The sequence below is a fragment of the Lentinus tigrinus genome (assembly GCF_003813185.1).
Source record: "Lentinus tigrinus ALCF2SS1-7 unplaced genomic scaffold L226scaffold_38, whole genome shotgun sequence".
Classification (NCBI taxonomy): Eukaryota; Fungi; Basidiomycota; class Agaricomycetes; order Polyporales; family Polyporaceae; genus Lentinus; species Lentinus tigrinus.
Genome location: NW_027137947.1, coordinates 59,873 through 76,406, shown reverse-complemented (window position 1 = coordinate 76,406; position 16,534 = coordinate 59,873). Strand labels below are relative to the sequence as shown.

Genomic DNA, 16,534 nt, shown 5'->3' with positions numbered 1-16,534 from the left:
GGGGGGGTTCGGAGACGTACCGACCACTCATGACCCTTCACTGCGCGGTGTATCCAGCGATACTCCTCGCCATTCGCAGCCGCGAACTTCCGCGATAACGACCTGAGACAGCACACGGACATGCATCAGCACAAACCTCCACGGACTCGGAGCAAGCTCCCAGGCACAAAGCAGTGCCAGCCACAATTGCTTCAGACACTGGAGTACTCACCCCGCAAACATCGATGTCTTGCGCAGGTACTGCCCCATGGGCATCGATACGCCCGACTCGACGAACGAGACGGTCCCGAGCGCCCCGTTCGGCCCGAACTCCAGCACGACAGCAGGATCGCGCTGGGGTGGGCGCGAATGGCGCTGGCTTGACGACCGACGTCCGGTGTTGTACACCATCAGCGTTGGCTCGGCGAAGTGGGACTCTTGGGATGGAGGGGGACGCGCGACGCGCAGGAACAGGCGGTCGTAGACCTCGTCGAAGTCCGAGCCTGTGTACTGCCCGGTGCGGTCCTCAAGGTAGTATGGGAGGGTCTTGTTGATCATGGATGTATTCGTCGACAAGCAGAGGTATGTGTCGATGGGAAGGAAGAGGGCACGAGGTTGAGCTGCAGGCGAGAGGGGGGAGTGAGTGAGATGGCTGGCGGATGGGAGGCAGATATATACTAACTGCGGCGCAAGGACAGACACAACTTAAATGGCGCGAGTGAAGAGAGGGTGGTCAGACGCCAAAGATCCGGCACCCGAACGGTCGAAGGGTGGATGCATCCATGTCACAATTCGAGGAGGACCTTCCAGGTGCCAAGTGCCAGTGCGCCGCAGCGTGTGTGTCGATCGTGTAAGCTCCATCGCCTCCCGTCTCCGCCCCTTCTCACTTCTCATCTCACGTCGCGCATCTCTTGTCCGCTGGGGCAGAGCCAACGTTCGCACCACCTGCGGCCAGGTGCACTGAATAGACGAGGAAAAGAAGCGCGGCGCGCACACGCAGCGCTTCTTTTTCATCTGGGCTAGTGCAGAACAGGAACAGCACACACGGCCGCGTCCCATGCTCGATATAGGCCCTCCGGCCATGCCAGCACCCGAAACTCCCGGTGCTCGTCGGGAGTCGCCCCTCGTCACGCCCGCCACAGCGCTGGACCCGCAATTGGTCATGGACGTCGGGCAGGGGTAGAGTGCACGAGCCTCTAACCCGGCCGCGGAGAGGCCACACAAGTGGCTTCGCTAAACGAGCGTAGAAGCGATACGCCGGGATAGCTCCTGCGAACACCACAACGCCATTGTCATGCCATCAACAGCTGTCTTCCGCCACGGCCCCACTTCACAGACCCTAAGAAGGCACTCACCGCGCCACGTGAAGCCATGCACACACACCCATCCCGCCCGTGGCAGCACCACCCGGAAGACCGGTTCGAGCATAGCGTCATCGCGACGCATCCTCGAAGAGCTCGGACACTGCGTTCTGTCCACCTGCACGGAATCGAAGTCAGAGAAGGTGCACTACGGCTCCCAGGTACGGGAGTCCGCGACATTGTGTGGCACAGGGCGTGCACTACTGCGATCTAGGACTGTCCTTTGGGGCAGGAACATGACATTGACAGCCTTCTCTTCATCTCGGCCCCTGGTCCGAAAGCAAGATGCGCGCAGCACCGTCAGTGCCCCAATAACGCCCCATTAGTAGCACAACTTAAAACACACTCACAGTACTACTGATCCGCCCATTTCGTTTCCACCCCGGAAGATAATTGGGGAAGCAGTCGCCGTCAGCTGCCGTCCTGGAAATGGCACCATTAAGAGCGAGAATTGCCGCGCCGTCGGAAGCGCAGAGAAGCGTCCCTACGAGTAGGCAGCTGACTGCAGCTGACCAGCGGAGAACCTTGACATGCTCCTGACGACGTCAGTGTGAAAGAGACTCGGCGCGTGGGATCGGCGTTCTCACATCTACGCACCTGACCTACACTACATAGTGCGTCACGGGCTGCTCGAGACGGGCCTCACCCTACGGCGAGCTGACGGCAAGGTACGCAGGAACGCCGACGGCGTATAACCCAGGGCAAGTGTATTGCACTTGCAGGCCGTTCGACGAGACACCGTTCGTATTCCGAAGCTGGTGCGTGGTTTGGCAGGACATCGAAGGACGCCACTCACCTGGATCGCCGTGACATGGGTGGCTTCTGCGCGATCGTGCGGTACACCGTCCCGAAGGGGCGAAGGATCCTACATACAGCGACACCAAGGTGGCCTTGGAATCTAATACAAGAAACACGCAGCGTACGAACCATCGCAAGGTCCGTCGACATTTTAATACATCGCAAGGCCACCTGACAAAGGCGGCGTGTCAGTCAATGCATTGTCTAGACGAAACGAACGAACCTAGCCCTACTCAACCCGACAGAAGACGACCTATACAACGCTCGCACCGCCCCTCCGAGAGACCCTATGCCTCGGCCTCCTTACTGCGCGCCTCGATGACAGCTGCGCTCGTCTTCGAGTCCAGGAAAAGTTCTCCCATCTCGTTGACGTCCTCAAGCTGGATCTCCTTGCGCCCCGCAATGCCGGCGAGGATCGATGCGGGTGTCAAAAGTTGCAGCGCGTACCTGGGCCAGATCGTGAGTGACCGCTCAAGAAAACACGAAAACACATACCGTAATGAGCTATTCACGCCCTTCTCCGCCAGCTGCTCGAGCACGCCTTCGCCAAGCTGCAGACCTTCAACGTTGGCACGCAATTGCAAGACCTTGGCGATCTCCTGCTTGTTGTACGGAGTCGCTCGAACGATCAAACACCTAGAGACCGCGCATCATTGGTAAGGACATGCATCCTGTCACGCCGGAGAGACCTACGCACCGGTCGAGCAGGTCAAGTGGGATACCGTGTGGTGCGGCGATGTCAGTTGTTCCCCGGACGATCGAGTTCCCGCGGTTCGTCGCGAAGACCACTGTTGGCGCCATAGGAGACTCGAGGAGAGCATTGAGGTATGTGAAGCATTCGATGTCCAGCATGTGGACCTGAACGCCGTCTGAATGCATCGTTCAGGACAAGCATAACGCACCGGACATACCTCGTCAATGAACACAACACCAGGGACAACTTCCGCGACGCCTTGATCGACGTAGCCCTTCACTACCCGGTTTACCTCTCTCCGCAACTTTTCCGTGATCTCTGTCCGACCGCTCTTCACCAAGCTGCCCATCACGCTCATGATGTCCTGGCCGCCTTGTGGTCGTGCGTTCGCCGCGTCAAGGTCGCCCAGGGTGACATCCTGCACGAGCTCTTTGCGCTTATGCACGTCTCCCTTCGGAAGAGGGACATACGTTTCTGACTCCAAGTCATACGACGACGCATATGCGTCTGAGCGGCCCACGCGCTACTCATACGGGTCAAATTTGAAGCTTACGGAACGTGTATTGCACACGTACCTTCACCGCACCGGTGTTGGCCTCCACATAGATCACATCTCCCACCTGGATCTTCTCCTTCAGGATGGCTTCATATATGCTCGGGTCGAGTCGCAGCTGCTTGGTTCCGCGAACGGTCTTGAGCCCAACAATTACGTGTGAGACGGTTTTGCCGTACCCGCTCAGAGGGTTCTCGGACTCAGTTGGTGTTAGTTCCGTCACCTCTCCCTCGTACACCTCCTTTGTCTCCTTGATTCGGAGACCTGCGCAGCCTGAGCACCTCGGGTTGACTGTATGCGTCGACAGCACGCACCTATTGCTCGACGAAACGCCTCTGCGAGGACCTCCGTCTTTTTCACCTCCGTGCTGTAGACCTCTGAGCCGACCATGGGGCAGAACGGGACCTTCGCGCCGAGCTCCTGCGAGATCGCAAGCGCGAGTGCAGTCTTTCCCGTTCCAGGGGGACCAACAAGGAGCAGTGCGCGCCCCGAGAATTTGCGCGACTTGACGAGATCGACGACGACGCCGCAAGCCTACACGGAACCGGACTGTTAGGTTCACTGAACACTTGGTTCACGTTCCCGTCCTGAGCCAGATCACGAGCTAGACTCACCTCGCGTGCAGCGACCTGCCCAACAAACCCTCCACTGTCCGCCACTGCATATCCCTCCGCGTTCAGTCCGAGGCCTTTGATGTGGGAGTGGGGCGCGATGCGGGACGACCGGCTTGCGGAGGTTGTAGGAGGCGGGGGAACGGCGTTGTGTGCGACGGGTGCTGAGGATGAGGCACCCGCAGTCGATGGACGCATTACGCTGGACATGGCAGTGAGCTCGTCGTGTGGAATGATGAGGAACGACCTGGACGCGACGTCCTCAGTGTTCGATCGCGAAACGCGCGTCGACTTGATCAATCTCCGCCTCTTCTCCGCCAAAACTTCTGCGTCCCAGAGCGCCCATTCTGCCCAACTCCGCTCGAAAGGAGGTCGCGTCTGTGGCTCGCGTTTGGCCAAGCCTGGGCTCTGTTCTGTACCATGTCGTCCTCGAAACCTTTCGTGCAGCCCGGAGAGCCTCTCAACGACTTCCTGAGGTCGTTCTGGCAGAGACAGATTGATGCGGCCGAGCAGGAGACTCCCGACTACCGCCATCCACCGCTTCCGCTCGCGCGAATCAAGAAAGTCATGAAGAGCGACCCGGAGGTCAAAGTACGCACACGGAAAGGCTAGCGTGGTATGTCATGCTTACGCAGTTATTGTGTAGATGATTGCAGCAGATGGTGCGTGATGAAGAAGCCTCTGGTTCGCACAAGTCTCACAGGAGTCTCAGCTCCGATTCTCTTCTGCAAAGCTTGCGAGAGTACGTCCTTGGCATTCCTATGGAGCGTGTATAATCCCAACGAGCGAAACTATGGAAAACGCAGTCTTCATTGCGGAGATCACGGCGCGTGCATTCATCATCGCCGACTCCAACAAGCGGCGAACACTCTCGCGCGCCGACATAGCGAAAGCCCTGAGCAAGTCGGACCAGTTCGACTTCCTCATCGACATCGTCCCTCGTGAGGAGCCTCCGGGCGGGGCACCAGGCTCGAACACTGCGGGGCGCGTACCGAAGAAGGGGGGCGCAGCGCCAGGCAACGCGAGCGCTGTAAGTCTCCCATCCACAAGTCCTACGCGCACCCGCCGAGTGCTGACGAACATCCAGACCGCCCAGGGTCGCGACGACTCGCAGACTGGCGCGCTGGAGAACGCAGGGGGCAACCCCGAGGATGTCCCAAGTGGCGTCGATTTGGATCAGGTACGTCGCACGGGCTTTGCCTCTCCTTTGTGCCGAACGCTGACTGTAACTTCGTCTCTAGCTGCAGTCGCTGCTCCAGCCACCTGGCTCTATGGAGTCTCGCTCCATTTCATAACCGTGTAACATCTACTATTATGTTGTCCTGATTGTCGTCGCTCTCCAACTGTACTGTTTTGTCTGTATATTGTACTCATTTGCGCAGCCCCTCATGAACTATTCAGTAAGGTTGGAGCCATGGTACTATGTTCCATCGGGAACTGCTCGAATGCGCAATTGCCACGAAGCCGATACCAGAGGTCACTCCATGGGGGCACCTGGAATGCGCACTCAGCTGAATTTTGGACGAAGCCTCGAACAAATCTGAGTAAGTGCGTTCATGCCGATGGTGTTCACGCTACTCCTGACGTTATCCGCTCCGTTAGCAGATAAGTTTTCTCTCGAATATAAACACTTAACTTCATCCACATCCGCAGGCACCGTCCCCGAGTCTGTCCGGACTGTCGCTCCTTATTATAACAGACAGATATGCAACCGTCGTACTTGCGCGGACGATGTCATGCTCGACGGCCAAGCACTCAACCTGAACGAAGAAGATATATCGCGAGTTCGCTTCCGGGACCTAGTCGGGATACACATACAGCGTTACGCTCGGGGCCCGGGGATGCTTGCACAGCGCTCCGCCTGAAGCTCGCAAATTCAGCGTTTGAAGTGGTCGACCCACTCGGTGAGCGACGATCCTGTCATACACGGGTCTAAACCCGTTGTCAGTCGAGCCCTTCAATTCAATCGTCACTCAAGTGCAGTGCATTGACACGCTAGTATGATGTTCAAGTCAGCACTACGCCCGCAGTATGTTCCTTATTTCCGTCGCACAGGATTATGCTCCCCTCTGACATATGTTGACAGTGGGCTTCTTCAGGCGGTGAGGAGGTGCGTGCTGCGGTGAGGCCTGCTGCGTCTTGGCTGGGCCGGCATAATACCCTCGATCCTCGCATCACCACCAAAGAGGCGCAATAGTGCGGCCCCGAAGGCCATCAGGTCCCCGATTGGGGGTGTATGGAGCGCGACTGTCGGCTTGCGCGGGAAGGAGACGACGGGACGCGGTGCCCGTGAGACTGCGAAGCTTCACGGACCCGGAAGCAACTTGAAGCTGAGTACAGACTTACCTTGTGCTTACCAGTTCGAGCTTACCACGCATCATTCCGCCAAACCGCTACGCCTGAGGCGCCTAAGGGAAGGTGACGTCCGCGCGGACGATTGGTGAGCTCAACAAGACCGCACGGTGAGACCGTGCACGCAACGCGGGGATAAGCTCACTAACGCTTCATTTGCCGAGCCAGAAACATCAACATGCAGTAACTAACCCCCCGAAGACAGTCTGAAAGATTACAATTGCAATAACGAACGTGGTACTACGCGGAGACAAAGGAAGACGACGTAAGCAAAGCCCAACAAAAGCGCAGGGGAGAATGTCCCACCTTGGAAAAAAAAACACTGGAGACACGAGACTTCGAGCGCACCAGCCCTGTTCACTGTGCTGGTGTCGAGGTTTAGTTCGTGGGGACGGGGCGGGTGACGGTGTGGGCGACCGTCCAGGTTGTGTCGGTGGTGATGGTGGTCACCCAGGGCTCCTCTGCAGAACAACGTGAAGGTCAGCACGCGCAATAACAAGCTGGAAAAACATGCGTACTCTGGATGAAGCTCTGCAGAACCCGAGTGGCAGTGAACGTCTCAGTGGTGAAGTGAGTCGTGAGGGTCAGGTCGGCGTCGGGAGTGTCGCGGATCTCGTTGGGCTACACGGAAGAGAGAGAAGTACGAGTGAGTTCGCGTTATGAGGCAACGAGGAGGCCAGCCAGGAGAACGATTACTGACGGCAGCGACGGCAAGAGCAGCAAGGCTCGCAAGAGTGATGAAGGACTTGAACTGCATGTTGACTTGTGCTGTCGTGAGGGGAAAGCTCGAGAAGTGCGGGCGGGCAAGAGCGATGTGAGCGAAGCGAGGGATCTAGTTGTAGGGCAACTGAACGGGACGGCACCCCGGCGAGGACTTATAAGGCTCCACCATCGTTATGACACGCGCGTTACGATGTGCAAAGAACGGCAAGTAAGCTGACGGGAGGGCAGTGCCGGTGTGGCATAACCTGGCTGTCGGATCCGATCGTCGCGCGAGGCGCAGTAGGTCATGCCCAGTCGCTGCGTCCGTGCGGACTCTCTGAGGCTGATGAGCGGACGAATGGGCAGACCGTTCCTGGCGTCCTGCATGGGAACGATGCGTCCGTACGGGGGACCACACAGACGCGGACGGACTAATGCGCAGGTTTGCCGCCAATCGCAGGCGATGATGGGGGGCTGATGGCGGCCGACGGAGTGCGCGCGTTGTTCGCGCACCCAGCTGCGGACATTCGGCTAGGGAAGCCAACCAACGTCCGCCCACCGTATGCGTTGTTTAGTCTCGGTATGGAAACTGTTCATTGTATCTAGCCTCTCCAGATCTCGCCTGCGTGAGACTGGGCCGACGATCGCTGCCAGCAGCGGGCCCAGTGCGACGGTCACTTCAATCTGAGATACAGGCACGCTTTCCCCGACGCCTCTTTGGGAGGCATCATCATTACATCTTTCGCTCGAGACGTACTTAGTGGCGTTCAGCGGAAGCAAATGCTGTTAGTGTACATAGGCGTTATATAATCCCGAGGTAGAGGATCAAACGCAGGAGTAAGTGAGAGCACTACTTCAGGCCGCTGAAGTGACTCCCGGGCTTGGGCCCCCCTCCCGAGTCGTGACTCATAGTTTACTTACAGTCAGCGCCGAGCAGTCGGTTTCAATTCCCACAGGATGGCGACTTGGTATTATGAGGCCGTCCTCGTCCTACCGGAATCAGTGCTGACGCTAATCATCGGAAGAAGGACATACTTCACCTTTAGGTGGGCCGAGCGAGGTTAGATGACTGGCTAGTCAGGAACTGGTGCATGTTTCCTCGTTGAGGCATGGATGGTGCGGGATTTGCACCAACCAACCAGAAGGATAGCGACGCGACGTAAATCCCGCATCCTCGTGCGCCATCTGAGGTCGGTTGACCAGTCCCATCGTCGGTACCGTACTCTGCCCGTCGGCGAGTGCGTCGCTCCGCAGTCCAAAAGCTTGCTGCGGAGCCGTTATCCGCCTGATGCGTACGTCTGCGGACACCCATGCGTGATGGTCGGTTAGTTCCGCCTCGGAAGGTTGAACGTCATACAGAGGGCAAACTGTTACTCAGCTATTGCGGGGAAGCTGTCAAAGTGCGCCCCTCTGTGGCGCATCACATACAAACTGATCCAGATAGGGATGCATGGTTATGATCCCTCAAGAGGTTGAAGGTGGCAGCAACCGGGGCGGTCGTCTGCCGGGAGCGGAAGACTGGCATGCGCAGAACATTTTGTCATGATCAAGTGAAGGACGACAATACACGATGCATACCTTCTCCGAGAGCCGCCTCAAGCGAGGGGAAGAGGGAGGAACCGCGACCGCCTCAGAGTAGCCGTTCGGCACATGCATGTGGGCCTGACTTCTGAGCATGTTCAGACAACGACCAAGTCAATGATCGCACGGTCGACGGACTGATGGTGAGCACAGTGCACGTCCGGCCAGCTTCAGAGCACACCGAGTCACGCTTACGTAGAAGCGCCGCGGAAAGGCACGAACCTCCCGAGCTAAACAGTTATGCATCTGCGACGAGCGTATCCGTACTTTGTCAGTACTAGCGTTGTCTAGACGGGTAAAACAGTCATCACGCACCTGGAGGGTGGACAATGAAGGCTCTGGAGTGCCTGGCGGGGTTGGCAGCGTTCCTGAAGACTGAGTATCGGCGAAGGAGGAGAGACCAATCAAAACAATATGCTGCTCCACCCTCGGGACCGGGCTCGACTAACACCATCAGTGGACCAAGTGATCTCGGACCCACGGGCCCGAGGCGGCAGAGGGTGTACTGTGCTTGTTTTACGGCAACTGCAGCAGACGAGGCCACTCGAGAACCGCGAGGCTACTGAGCACCACTGAGTCTGGATGGCAGTTGGATGAGCGACTCTCAGGGTAGCCCAGGGGAAGCCGTAACTCGTGCCGTACTTGTGCTGATACCCTGGGGCTGAGAGCGACCTTCTTAGACGTGACTCGTTCACATCGTCGGCAGTGTAGCGGGAGACCGGACGTAAGTCAACCCTCCCAAGCCGATCCAAGTTGGAATGCCAAAAACACCACACTTGGAAGATGAGGATAATCAACATCGAAACCGGAGAATCGGTTGGTGGTGCATCACCGACCAGGGCCTAGCAATGAACGGAGTACACCAGGAACTGATAGCTATAGTTTAAACGCACTTTGTGTGCATAGAGATATATCCGCCTGCGACGTGCACGAATGTTCATGGGGTCGTCGGACGAACGGCACGCCTTTAGGGAGCCTATCACGATCCAAATCAGTCATGACGTTGGAATTATCGGACAGATTATGCCAACGCCAAGCCAATAAGCCGAGGGCTTGCTCAACATCGGCCATCAACGGTCGGGCTCATGCGTGGGAGACAGAAGGACGCTAGAGACCAGTCGCGGGAGACTCAAGGGAGGCGGGGTCCGCACTTCGAACGACGAGAAAGTGGAGCCAGAGTGGAGCAAAGTCTCGACTAAGGGCTAACGAAAACTCATCCCCTCGTCTCACTCGACTTTGAAGTATTGACATTCAATCCGCAAAAATTGCTTACCCCGACGATGCACTTGAAGGACGGGCATCCGAGCCGACAGCGGGCAAGGAAGTCGTAGAGATGGATTATCGATCGTATCGTCTTCTGTAACACTAATGTGCCATACCTTGATTCCGGCTGAGGCGAATAAGTACGACAAGACGAGGCAGGAGTGTCGGCAGTGGTGATGGTCGAGTTCGAGCCCAAGGGAGGGCGCCTACACGGTACCCCAGGGCGGGGAGGGGGGAGAGCCGCCCGCGGCAAGGAGCGCCCTTGCCATCAGACCGCAGCGTTTCGCGGTCTTTCCGGTTCCGTCACTGTGCCAAATTCCCTCAGTCTCCATGTCTACGCGATTGCTGCACCCGGTGTTTTCTGCAAAGGCTTCGACCGTTGGAAGACGCATCTCTTCGTCTAGCCGACGCAGGAAGATCCCGCTGCGCTCTGAATCAGCTGCGCCCCTCGCTGTGAGTATGCACGAACTGTGGACTCGTCTCGATCCATCGCTATGAATCGCTATGTAACATCATCGGGGTGTCGCACATCCACCGCCGCGGAACGATGAGACTTTCATGACACAGACATATGTCCGTATACGGCCGCTCCTGCGTATCCATCATCTGTGAAGATCTGACATCCATCATCCGCAGTTCGCGCCCTCTGATGCGTACCGTCGGGCTTACGGGTGCGATCTCGCCAGGCGTCCCCCGACGAGGGGAGGGGGGCGCATAGCTTCATACTTTTTCCTGGGAGCTGAGGAGAAGACCTGCGAGGAAACGTACCTATGTGTCTTCGAAACAGAGCTGTCAGCTAACTCTGCCAAGTCTTCGATGGCGGGCGGGCGGGGTTTCCTTCCGAAAGCATTCTGTTCAACTCCCGCGTCCATCGCACGACTGTTTCAACTACCTTGCTGGGTCTGATGGACGGAGGTCATGGACCGCAGTCGAGCGCCGGGTGTGCCTTGCGCCAGTGGTTAACCGACGCTGCGGTCACGATGACCCGACGCACGCGCGACTTTTGCGATCCACGAGAACGGTCTCCGAATCTGGCAATGCTTCATTCTGCGCCACGGCAACGGCGCTTGCGTCGCTGATCCCAGAAGCAGACGGACTCGACCGACTTGCCCGCCTGAGGAGGAGGAGGTCCAGGGGCGCCTCCAAGCTCTGACATATAAAATCCTCCGTCTCTTCTTCCCCGGTTCTCCACAACAGGCATCGTTCCTTCGCCTCCTCTCCAGTCCCGTCTAGAGCCTCTTTTTCGTTCGCTCTTTGTTCGCCATGAGCAAGTTCCAGTCTTTGGTGGCTTTCGTTGCCCTTACCCTTACGTCTTCTCGCCTGGCGGCTGCCGCTATTGGCCCCGTCACCGACTTGACGATCTCCAACGCGGATATTTCGCCCGATGGCTTTACCCGCGCTGCTGTCGTCATGAACGATGTGTTCCCCGGCCCCCTCATCACGGGAAACAAGGTTGGTTTCTGTACTCTCCACTTGTGCATTGCCCTGACGTCTCTTCCATGACAGGGTGACAACTTCCAGATCAACGTCGTTGATAACCTTACCAACGACACCATGTTGACTGCTACCACCATTGTGAGTAATCCTGGGCTACAATTCGACCCCCTTGGCGCTGACGGGCTTCTTCGATATTGTAGCACTGGCACGGTTTCTTCCAGAAGGGCACGAACTGGGCTGATGGTCCCGCTTTCGTCAACCAGTGCCCTATCTCCACGGGGAACTCATTCTTGTACGACTTCCAGACCCCCGGTCAGGCTGGGACCTTCTGGTATCACAGCCACTTGTCGACCCAATACTGTGACGGTCTGCGCGGCCCGATGGTTGTCTACGATGACGCTGATCCCCATGCGTCTCTTTACGATGTCGACGATGGTATGCCTCTCCCGCTCATTTCCCTTCGCCATCCACTGACTGGTTTCGATGTCCTCCAGACAGCACTGTCATCACCCTGGCGGACTGGTACCACACCGCTGCCCGCCTTGGTGCCCGCTTCCCGATCGGTTCTGATTCGACCCTCATCAACGGCCTTGGCCGCGCTGCAGGCGGGGCTGCCGATGCCCCTCTCTCTGTCATCAGCGTTACGTCGGGCAAACGCTACCGCTTCCGTCTCATCAACATCTCTTGCGACCCGAACTTCACGTTCACGATCCAGGGTCACACCATGACGGTCATCGAGGCTGATGCGGTGAGCGTTCAGCCCTACGAGGTTGACTCCATCCAGATTTTTGCTGGCCAGCGCTATTCGTTTGTCGTACGTCTAGTCCCTGCTCGTTATTATTGCGCTTAGTTCTCACTACATCCCGTTGTAGCTCACTGCAGACCAGGCGGTGGACAACTACTGGATTCAGGCGATCCCGAACGTTGGTACGATCACCACCGATGGTGGCGTCAACTCTGCTATCCTCCGCTACGACGGCGCCGATGAGGTCGAGCCCACTGCCGCCACTGTGACCGGGACCAACCCGTTGGCCGAGACGTCGCTTGTCCCCCTCGAGAACCTCGCTGCTCCCGGTACCGCTGAGGTCGGCGGTGTCGACTACGCACTCAACCTCGACTTCAGCTTCGACGGCACGGACTTCGCGATCAACGGCGCGACCTTCACGTCTCCCAGCGTTCCCGTCCTTCTCCAGATCATGAGCGGTGCGTCGGACGTCGCAGACCTCCTCCCCAGCGGCAGCATCTACGCGCTCCCGTCGAACTCGACGATCGAGCTCTCGTTCCCGATCACTGCGACCAACGCGCCCGGTGCTCCCCACCCCTTCCACTTGCACGGTGTATGTGGCCACTTGTCTCTTGTCATGACCCTCGCTGACCGAGCTCCTGTAGCACACCTTCTACGTCGTACGCTCGGCCGGCAGCACCGACTACAACTACGTCAACCCCGTCCAGCGCGACACCGTCAGCACCGGTACTGCGGGCGACAACGTCACCATCCGCTTCACGACGAACAACCCTGGCCCGTGGTTCCTCCACTGCCACATCGACTTCCACCTCGAGGCTGGCTTCGCCGTCATCTTCAGCGAGGACATCCCCGACATCGCGGACACGAACACTCCTTCCAGTAAGTCTACACCGAACTATGCTGATCTCGACCGTCGCTCATTTCCACTTTCTCTCTGCGCAGCTGCTTGGGAGGACCTCTGCCCCACGTACAACTCGGTCTACCCCAATGGCGACGGCAGCTAAGCGGATCGTCAACGCTGCGCGCCAAGCAAGAACGGCTCTCCATCTCCACTCCTTACAACCCAGACACTAGCATCATCACACTTAGGTACAAGGGACTGGTTCGGCGAGAACAAACGCAATCTTTTTATATATTGCTTACAGTATATACCTCTTAAGGGCTTTTTGGTACATTCTTTCACGGTCGCGCATAATAGAAGTTAATGTCGTCTGGTGTTTCGCATGGTTGTCCGCTGTGTCACTGTCAATGTCGCTCGCTATACGTTAGCTACGTACGATCATGGCTGTCGGGACTCGGGAACGGGAATGGTTCATTGGACTCTCTCTCTGCTCTGGACTCGTCTGCCAGTGTACTCGTACTATCTACGTCGCATTGCACCCGTCATTCGTTGTATAGTTCTTATTGTACTTATCTACGCACGACACAAGGAACTTTTCTGTCATACCTCTCAAACAGTGTGCAACGCTCGGTGTGCAGTTGGACGCACCCTGATACAACAGGTGTGGACGACTACGTAGCTCTCTGTACGAGGTTCTTCTGCAGCTGTTGGCCTCGGCTGACTGGTCTTTATCTCCGATGAACAGTACCAAACGCATCAAGATGAGCCGGCCCCGTCAGACGCTTTCCAATGATTTGTGTTGGGCCCCGAGGCGACAGGGAGAGAAGAGGGATCCGTGTGTGCTCTCGTACCTCTTAGGTGATCCCAAGGAGCACTGACAGCAACTGACCCCATCACCGACACCGTTCTAGAGGCCGCCGTATCCCAACCGCTTCAAGACTCAGAGACGATACAGGCTACCGTGCAGTGTCTGAAGGGAGAAGAGGGAGCGCGGGCGCACTACTACCACTAGGAGAGGGCGACGACTTGGACGAAAGGGAGAACAGCGACCGAGAGCGCTTCCGTAGCTGGCCGAACAGGGAATTCTTTTGGGACACGGCGACTCGCGAAAAGCTAGAGCCTGAGTTGCCATCTTCCGGCCCGGGAACTTGAGGCAGAAACGGAGGCTCTACTCCTGCCAACAGCAGGGGATCCTGCGCTGCACCACTGGCAGTACTCTGACTGGACCCGCGAGAACTGTCGCGATTAGCCTCGGGGTCGTCACCAGGGACTCGGAGCAGGCTACCTTCGGCAGCGATCTGGATAAAGTCGATGATCTCAGCATGCAGCTCGAATGGGTGCACCGTACCGGCAGCTGGGAATAACGATGGGGTGAATGACAGTTGGATATCCGCGACCCTGCGCAGGTCGCCAGCGCCCTCCGAGTCGTCGAGGCGGTAGTCAATGATGTTAGGGAACAATCTGGAGTGCGCAGTCCAGCCGTCGATATGGTCCAGCGCGCAGTCGTGCGTCGTGGCATTAGCTCCTCGAAGAACTTCGCCGTCCCGGTGTGGCAGCTGCCGTAGGGTACCGCGCGCGACGGTCGCCCACCGGGCCCCTGGGGGGTCTCCAGCCGCAGACTCGGCATTGCAGCATCCCAGAGAGATGGTGAAGTACCACGGGGGCGCCCCGATATGCATGTGCGTCGCCGGGTGTGCGCCTTGGAAGTAGAGTCGCAGGACTGCGAATCCCTGCCATGGCTGGGGCAGCTTCGAATGCGAGATCGACACGACTCCGGCGGCTTTCACTTCCTGGAGGAGGGCTGCGGGCGAGATGCGGAATGGGGAGGTGAGGCTGGCGTTGGCGGCGCCCAGGTGCTCCCTTCGTGAGCGCGAGGGTTCGTGTATGATGTATATATCCGACCACTCCGCTTCGAGCTCCCAGGAGCTGATGCCAAAGTCTGCGATGGATGAAATGAAGCGCAGGCCTACGGCATGGTAGAGCGATTGCGTGTGCACATGTGCTGCGCCACACTTGACCAGAAGAAGGAGGATGATCTTTGTGGATGGATCCGAGGGGGAGGGGTTGTCGGAGCAGAGCAGCTGTGCGTAGGTATATCGACTAGCGTGAAGGATCAATACACTGGAAAGAACGCCGTATGGGGTGATGGTGAAGGTGGGAAGCCGCTCCGCTGGCACTTTGAGTGGACGCAAACGATCATCCTGACGCGACCAGGTCAGTATCCTAAAAGCTGACTTGTTCCGGCAACAAATAACGCACAAAGCTTTTGCTAGAGTTTGGAGGTCCATAGTATGTGACCGACGAAGCCCATCTGAAGTCTTTGGGGGACTCTGCGAACAGATTGACCTTGGTGGTGTGGTCCATCGGGCATTGACCGGTTGGCGCGGCGGCCACCTGATGTCGAAGCACAAGTTCATCCTCATGGGAATAGCGTTTGTGCCAAGCGAAGAGCGAAGTATCGACAGACTTCTTCATGATCTCCTCCTGCAACCTGCGAAACGCTCGTCTGCCTTCACCATAGAGGGTGGGCATGTTGACGTCAAAGATGCCCATGAGGCAATACGCCTCGTCTTCGGGCCGCGTAGTCTCACGGTTCGCCGCCCAGGACATGCGGTGGGCAATGCCCAGCTCCCCGGGTTCTTGCACCAGCGTAAGTACTCCATGCGGAATGCCGGTGATGTTATAGAGAAGGGTGGGGAAGTCCGCTTTCGCACCAAGAATGATCCAATCTTGCGAGACGAAGACCACAACGTCCGGAGCAATTAGTTCTTGCAGCGTCCATCCTCGTTTGTGCCACCGGCTTCTCGCGAACGCCTCCTGCGTACTGAGCTTCCTAGAGGAGGGGATAGGGCCGTCAAGCAGATTTCCCGTGGGGACGTCGCAGAGATAGGCGTAGCACACCTCCGCCATGGAGTAGTAGCGATACATAGAGTTGATCGCCTCAGAGAGGTCGGAGCTGCTCGACTTCTCGATGCAGCAGGTGTCCGCCCATCCCCATTTGTGACCACGAGCCTCGGCTAGTTCGCAGAACCGTTGGATTTTGGCCGACGCGTGATCTCGTGGATTGAGGCCAGCCTCGGAGCAGGTCTTTTGAAGGGCTCGGAGCTCACTGAACGTTTGCTCCTCGTCTCCCCAGACATGTGAGAGAATCGCGTAGCCGCCAGGTACGACTTCAGGACCGATGAAGTAGTGGAGTTCCGCGCGAGCGGTGCTCAAAAGCCACATGGCGAGAACAGAATTTGAGATAATGAGAGAAAAGGTTAGGTTCGATATGCCAGTGTGCCAGGTAAGCGGGTGACACGACGGGGTCGAAGCGACAACTTGAAGGTAGTCCATAGACTATGAGTGAGATTGTGAACACAGCTCGCAGTACAAGGCTGTTCAGCATAGCAACACTGTCAGAACTTACAGGTGTGATATCTGACACAACTTTCTAGCTCAGGTTGTCACTGGCAACGGCGACCAGATGATGATAAACTTCTGTCATCTAGAAACTGATTAGACTCCTCGGCGACCCAAAAGACTAATCAATACTCACCTTGAGGGAGCCAGCAATCTATGATACTTGTACAGTATATGCTTTATGATGCAAGTGTTGGGAAATGATGAATGTCGTT

The 16,534-nt window shown here is 57.4% G+C and overlaps 7 protein-coding genes across 7 annotated transcripts in view; 2 read left to right on the top strand and 5 right to left on the bottom strand.

The window, feature by feature from the left end:
* The window catches only part of L226DRAFT_525996 (uncharacterized protein), a gene marked incomplete at both ends in the record, with an annotated part of 937 nt that extends 400 nt beyond the window's left edge, over positions 1 to 537 (bottom strand). The window contains 2 exons of the mRNA XM_067679022.1: positions 21 to 102; positions 212 to 537. Of these exons, the coding sequence (XP_067530882.1) occupies positions 21 to 102; positions 212 to 537 (408 nt within the window). The remainder of the gene's footprint in view (positions 1 to 20; positions 103 to 211) is intronic.
* L226DRAFT_538955 (uncharacterized protein) lies at positions 532 to 1,046 on the bottom strand. Its single transcript, XM_067681596.1, has 2 exons — positions 662 to 1,046; positions 532 to 599 (listed from the first exon to the last, which is right to left on the bottom strand). The coding sequence occupies exon 1, from the start codon at positions 991 to 993 to the stop codon at positions 685 to 687; it is 309 nt and encodes a 102-aa protein (XP_067530881.1). The 5' UTR covers positions 994 to 1,046; the 3' UTR covers positions 532 to 599; positions 662 to 684.
* A 951-nt stretch (positions 1,047 to 1,997) lies between these two features.
* L226DRAFT_493044 (RuvB-like helicase 1) lies at positions 1,998 to 4,228 on the bottom strand. Its single transcript, XM_067677416.1, has 8 exons — positions 4,000 to 4,228; positions 3,700 to 3,919; positions 3,408 to 3,649; positions 3,050 to 3,355; positions 2,836 to 2,996; positions 2,634 to 2,774; positions 2,362 to 2,585; positions 1,998 to 2,309 (listed from the first exon to the last, which is right to left on the bottom strand). The coding sequence occupies exons 1-7, from the start codon at positions 4,204 to 4,206 to the stop codon at positions 2,426 to 2,428; spliced, it is 1,437 nt and encodes a 478-aa protein (XP_067530880.1). The 5' UTR covers positions 4,207 to 4,228; the 3' UTR covers positions 1,998 to 2,309; positions 2,362 to 2,425.
* Positions 4,229 to 4,248: 20 nt separating this feature from the next.
* L226DRAFT_229582 (histone-fold-containing protein) lies at positions 4,249 to 5,582 on the top strand. The gene is made up of 6 exons (XM_067673074.1): positions 4,249 to 4,587; positions 4,643 to 4,658; positions 4,709 to 4,738; positions 4,803 to 5,026; positions 5,084 to 5,176; positions 5,244 to 5,582. Exons 1-6 carry the CDS (start codon positions 4,417 to 4,419, stop codon positions 5,289 to 5,291), a joined length of 582 nt encoding a protein of 193 aa, XP_067530879.1. The 5' UTR covers positions 4,249 to 4,416; the 3' UTR covers positions 5,292 to 5,582.
* Positions 5,583 to 6,517: 935 nt separating this feature from the next.
* Positions 6,518 to 7,551, bottom strand: L226DRAFT_538951 (uncharacterized protein). The gene is given in 5 exon segments (XM_067681595.1): positions 6,518 to 6,588; positions 6,638 to 6,643; positions 6,660 to 6,809; positions 6,867 to 6,969; positions 7,049 to 7,551. The coding sequence occupies 3 exon segments, from the start codon at positions 7,103 to 7,105 to the stop codon at positions 6,727 to 6,729; spliced, it is 243 nt and encodes an 80-aa protein (XP_067530878.1). The 5' UTR covers positions 7,106 to 7,551; the 3' UTR covers positions 6,518 to 6,588; positions 6,638 to 6,643; positions 6,660 to 6,726.
* A 3,606-nt stretch (positions 7,552 to 11,157) lies between these two features.
* L226DRAFT_525993 (Cu-oxidase-domain-containing protein) lies at positions 11,158 to 13,080 on the top strand (the record flags this gene model as incomplete). The annotated part of the gene is made up of 7 exons (XM_067679021.1): positions 11,158 to 11,346; positions 11,401 to 11,469; positions 11,532 to 11,766; positions 11,826 to 12,145; positions 12,204 to 12,668; positions 12,721 to 12,955; positions 13,019 to 13,080. 7 exons carry the CDS (start codon positions 11,158 to 11,160, stop codon positions 13,078 to 13,080), a joined length of 1,575 nt encoding a protein of 524 aa, XP_067530877.1.
* Positions 13,081 to 13,873: 793 nt separating this feature from the next.
* Positions 13,874 to 16,517, bottom strand: L226DRAFT_616197 (HET-domain-containing protein; the record flags this gene model as incomplete). The annotated part of the gene is made up of 4 exons (XM_067686876.1): positions 16,456 to 16,517; positions 16,327 to 16,404; positions 15,177 to 16,256; positions 13,874 to 15,118 (listed from the first exon to the last, which is right to left on the bottom strand). The coding sequence occupies exons 3-4, from the start codon at positions 16,251 to 16,253 to the stop codon at positions 13,874 to 13,876; spliced, it is 2,322 nt and encodes a 773-aa protein (XP_067530876.1). The 5' UTR covers positions 16,254 to 16,256; positions 16,327 to 16,404; positions 16,456 to 16,517.
* Positions 16,518 to 16,534: the final 17 nt, after the last annotated feature.

What these genes read in the sequence shown, in the direction of transcription:
- L226DRAFT_538955 (XM_067681596.1), bottom strand. Translation starts at nt 993, where the DNA reads ATGAAAAAGAAGCGCTGCGTGTGCGCGCCGCGCTTCTTTTCCTCGTCT.
- L226DRAFT_493044 (XM_067677416.1), bottom strand. Translation starts at nt 4,206, where the DNA reads ATGTCCAGCGTAATGCGTCCATCGACTGCGGGTGCCTCATCCTCAGCA. An exon ending in GGCAGGTCGCTGCACGCGAG is followed by an intron (nt 3,920 to 3,999) that starts GTGAGTCTAGCT and finishes GGTTCCGTGTAG; the next exon opens with GCTTGCGGCGTCGTCGTCGA. An exon ending in GGCGTTTCGTCGAGCAATAG is followed by an intron (nt 3,650 to 3,699) that starts GTGCGTGCTGTC and finishes CAGGCTGCGCAG; the next exon opens with GTCTCCGAATCAAGGAGACA.
- L226DRAFT_229582 (XM_067673074.1), top strand. Translation starts at nt 4,417, where the DNA reads ATGTCGTCCTCGAAACCTTTCGTGCAGCCCGGAGAGCCTCTCAACGAC. An exon ending in CGCCAGGCAACGCGAGCGCT is followed by an intron (nt 5,027 to 5,083) that starts GTAAGTCTCCCA and finishes ACGAACATCCAG; the next exon opens with ACCGCCCAGGGTCGCGACGA. An exon ending in GTGGCGTCGATTTGGATCAG is followed by an intron (nt 5,177 to 5,243) that starts GTACGTCGCACG and finishes CTCTAGCTGCAG; the next exon opens with TCGCTGCTCCAGCCACCTGG.
- L226DRAFT_538951 (XM_067681595.1), bottom strand. Translation starts at nt 7,105, where the DNA reads ATGCAGTTCAAGTCCTTCATCACTCTTGCGAGCCTTGCTGCTCTTGCC. An exon ending in CTGCTCTTGCCGTCGCTGCC is followed by an intron (nt 6,970 to 7,048) that starts GTCAGTAATCGT and finishes TCTTCCGTGTAG; the next exon opens with CCCAACGAGATCCGCGACAC. An exon ending in TCTGCAGAGCTTCATCCAGA is followed by an intron (nt 6,810 to 6,866) that starts GTACGCATGTTT and finishes GTTGTTCTGCAG; the next exon opens with AGGAGCCCTGGGTGACCACC.